Source organism: Nansenia antarctica, assembly GCF_963989245.1.
Source record: "Nansenia antarctica genome assembly, chromosome: 7".
Classification (NCBI taxonomy): Eukaryota; Metazoa; Chordata; class Actinopteri; order Argentiniformes; family Microstomatidae; genus Nansenia; species Nansenia antarctica.
The window spans coordinates 64,270,178-64,273,629 of record NC_137677.1 but is presented as its reverse complement, the minus strand read 5'-3'; the positions used below and the strand labels follow the sequence as shown (position 1 = coordinate 64,273,629).

The window sequence follows — 3,452 nt, the reverse complement described above, 5'->3', positions numbered from 1 at the left end:
CTGAAGGCATCAAAACTATGAATGAACACATAGGAATTATGTATTTAACAATAAAGTGTGAAATAACTCTAAATATGTCTTATATTTTAGATTCCTCAAAGTAGCCACCCTTTGCTTTTTTGTTGTTAATAACATATGTTTTTGTTGTTGTTAATAAAATATATATTAATAATATTACATATATATAATAACATATTATTATTAACACATATTATATTAAATATTATTATTATATATTTTATTAACAATAAAAAAGCAAAGGGTGGCTACTTTGAGGAATCTAAAATATAATAGGTGTGTCCAAACGTTTGGCCTGTACTGTATATATGGCCTACTTTTTTAAAAATATATTTTTCTGGCCTTTGGGATGTCCCACGGTAAGTGTGTGTGGTTACATGATGTGTTCATTAGGAGTGATGTAAGGCACAAACACACACACACACACACACACACACACACACACACACACACACACACACACACACACGCACACACACGACCCTCCCTCTATTGCATGGGATGTGCGTCTGGGTCAGGTGACAGGCTCAGCCTCGCTCTCGCTCTTCCATCACACAAACACACCATCCTCCACCAGGAGCGTACATACGGAATATCACAACCAAACTGATTTATCGAAACACATTTTCGGACATTGGACACACTGTTACAGGGTGAACGGCATGGGCGGGCGAGCGGCATTTCTGCTGTTATTGGTTGCGACCTTGACGTTCTCTTCCGAGGTAAGAAAGAAAAATAAGAGAATAAATGCGTCTTTGGTTTCCATAAGCCATTTCCCCTCTCCCCCTCCTGGATCATCAGATGATGTCAGGAGCATTCAGACGTGGGTTGATTTCAGTAAAACGGGCGCAGCTGAATTATGATTGTCCCTTGAAAAATGTCAAATGACCACGAAGATGTTTGGACATGACAGAATAACAGAACGTATATAAAGACTATATTCAGGCTACGCATAATGCGATTAGGCCGTTCAACCATTTGCTTGCTCGCTTGTTCCAAATCCACCCAATCTTCCTGCTTCTCCTGGTGCATTGGCATTGAGAAGTTTTTTTTTTAGAAGATCTCGATGTTTCTATTATTCCTCCTGTGTAGTCCTTCTCCAGGCCAGGTCTGCACCGTTTAGCTGCCAGGGACATCAGATTGACAGCTTGACACCGGATTCAGTGTTTCCCTGGAACGATCAGGACTGTTTGGGTCTGTTTTTCCTTTGATCTGCTTTCTAGTGGTACTAGGGCCTACTGGGGGATAAACGAGGGGTGTTTTTCATGCGTTCGTGGAAGTGGTTATTATCCACGGAAACATTGATCATCTGTTCTGTGTGTGTGTGTGTGTGTGTGTGTGTGTGTGTGTGTGTGTGTGTGTGTGTGTGTGTGTGTGTGCGCGTGCGTGTGCGCGGTACAATAAGATTGAACAGATTTCGCCTATTTTGCTACGTGCATGGGCCTAAACGGTCAATATTGGTTAACTAGTACACCCCAAAAAAGACAACTTCAGATGCAACGTAGGCTAAAAAAAAGGTCAATGAATTGTCATTTATTGTAGGTCTGTCTATCTATTAGGTCTAGCATGATATGCGCGTTTTGGTTTGCATTGATTACCCTCAGCCGAATAACAGTGGGGGTATTTCCATAGCCTAGAAATGCTCTTGATTCTTCTAAGTCATTATTGCATCAATTGCGTTTCCGTCTGATGTTTCAGTCTTTGAAGCCCATAGGGTTGTTGGTTTCTTATTGAATAGGGCGACAGTGTTTCTGTGTCTTATGTGAGGGAAAAGATGGAGCTGCGCAGAATATACAGGATTCATTCTGACGCCGATAAGAGGATATCTGAATGTGATCCAGTGTTGCGTTTCTCTCCACAACAGGAGCATGCATGCATGCAAAGAGCTGTTTCTCTCCACAACAGGAGCATGCATGCATGCCAGAGCTGAAGTGATGAGGACAATGTAAAACCATGTTTGACACGAGCAAGATGGCGTCTCTGCTGAGCTGGGCTGCTGCTCAGGGCGAGGAGAAGGAGCTGTTCATCTCTCTCTCTCATGACTGATGATTTAGATTTTTTTTTGAAACATTCAAATTGTCACAAGGAGTAACAAATGACTCCCTAATCTATAAAACCGGACAAAACGAGCATCTGAATATTTCAATGTCCTTGCATTCCTGCATATTCCAGATGATACTGATTAGGAGGCACAGTTAACAACTCCAAGTGTGCATACCAGAGTGTTTCTGTTGGAAGCACCACAGTATCAGATCCTGGCTGCTGTGTTGGGTTGGCCAGGGGCTAACTCGGCCCGTGCACATTCATTGCAAATGTTTCCTATTTCCCCCCAATCACAACAAGACACTCCCAGTGTGGAATGTCTCAGTTACAACGGACTCGCAGAGTCAGTAGGCTACTAACTCTCCTGTCAAATAGGCTGCCTATGTGCATAGCGCCGGTGAAGGTAGAAATCGTCTCTTTGGGAGAAAAACAAAATGTGGGCGGCTCATTTGCAAAACGTGTGTTGATACAATTCCTTATTCTGTTCCATGCATTTCAACGAGCCTGTCCTCCCAATTTCTACCTCCACCAGCCTCCCCTGGCACAGACCTCCATTCGGAAGGTCACCAGAGTAATCTCGGAAACTAGGAATGGTATCAAATGTGTGTTGTTTGATACATTCCTCCATCCCATTCCGTGCATTCCAATGAGCCTCCTGTCCTCCGATTTCTACCGTCCCCAGCGTCCTCTGCCCCCAAAGCCACCTGTCTGTCTGCACGTAGAACACAATGTTGACACTCCTGAGGAGACGGTCGGTCAACCTCAGGATTTCAGGGTTGGGTAATATCACTTTAATGTCACTGACTGTGCAAGACTGTTATGCAAACCAGTCAATAGTGAGTCTGCTTTATGAAAGCTTGTGAAGGCGTTCAGATCCAGGTCCAAACCTGCACTCTACTGAGTGAGTAGTCCGAGGGAGGGAGGTAGGAGGAAGTTGGAGCCTGTTAAATCCACCCTGAATCCTCCACTCTTGTGTCACCATTTGTTCCCACTTCACTGATTCAGTCTGGCTATGCCTCCGTCGTCGGAACAGTTTGAACCTTTGTCAGTAGTCGGGAGAGCATTATGCGAAATTAATTTGTCAGTCCACGAGTCTGGCCATTAGTTTCTTAGAAGATGCTGATTGGACTGGCTACTTTTCTTCCATTAAAGACCTGACTGAATGCAGTGATTTAAAAGTGAGTCAATGGAAGTTATTAGAGGAATGTGAAACAGTACTCAATGGGGAATATAGTCAGCATGGCCTTCCAGGCTGAGATTAGGCGGCCCCTAGACACTGCTCCAAGATAAGATGATTCTGGGACTGTGCCTGACTTCTATAGAGTTCTGGTGTTTCTGGCATCACACACACACAGACACACAGACACACACAGACACACAGACACACACAG

General features: G+C 43.8%; 1 protein-coding gene across 1 annotated transcript in view; it reads left to right on the top strand.

The window, feature by feature from the left end:
- Window positions 1-657: 657 nt before the first annotated feature.
- Window positions 658-3,452, top strand: part of LOC308161518 (amyloid-beta A4 protein-like) — a gene marked incomplete at its 3' end in the record, with an annotated part of 19,962 nt that continues 17,167 nt past the window's right edge. The window contains 1 exon segment of the mRNA XM_080535539.1: window positions 658-740. Within this exon segment, the coding sequence (XP_080391665.1) occupies window positions 681-740 (60 nt within the window). The 5' untranslated portion in view covers window positions 658-680.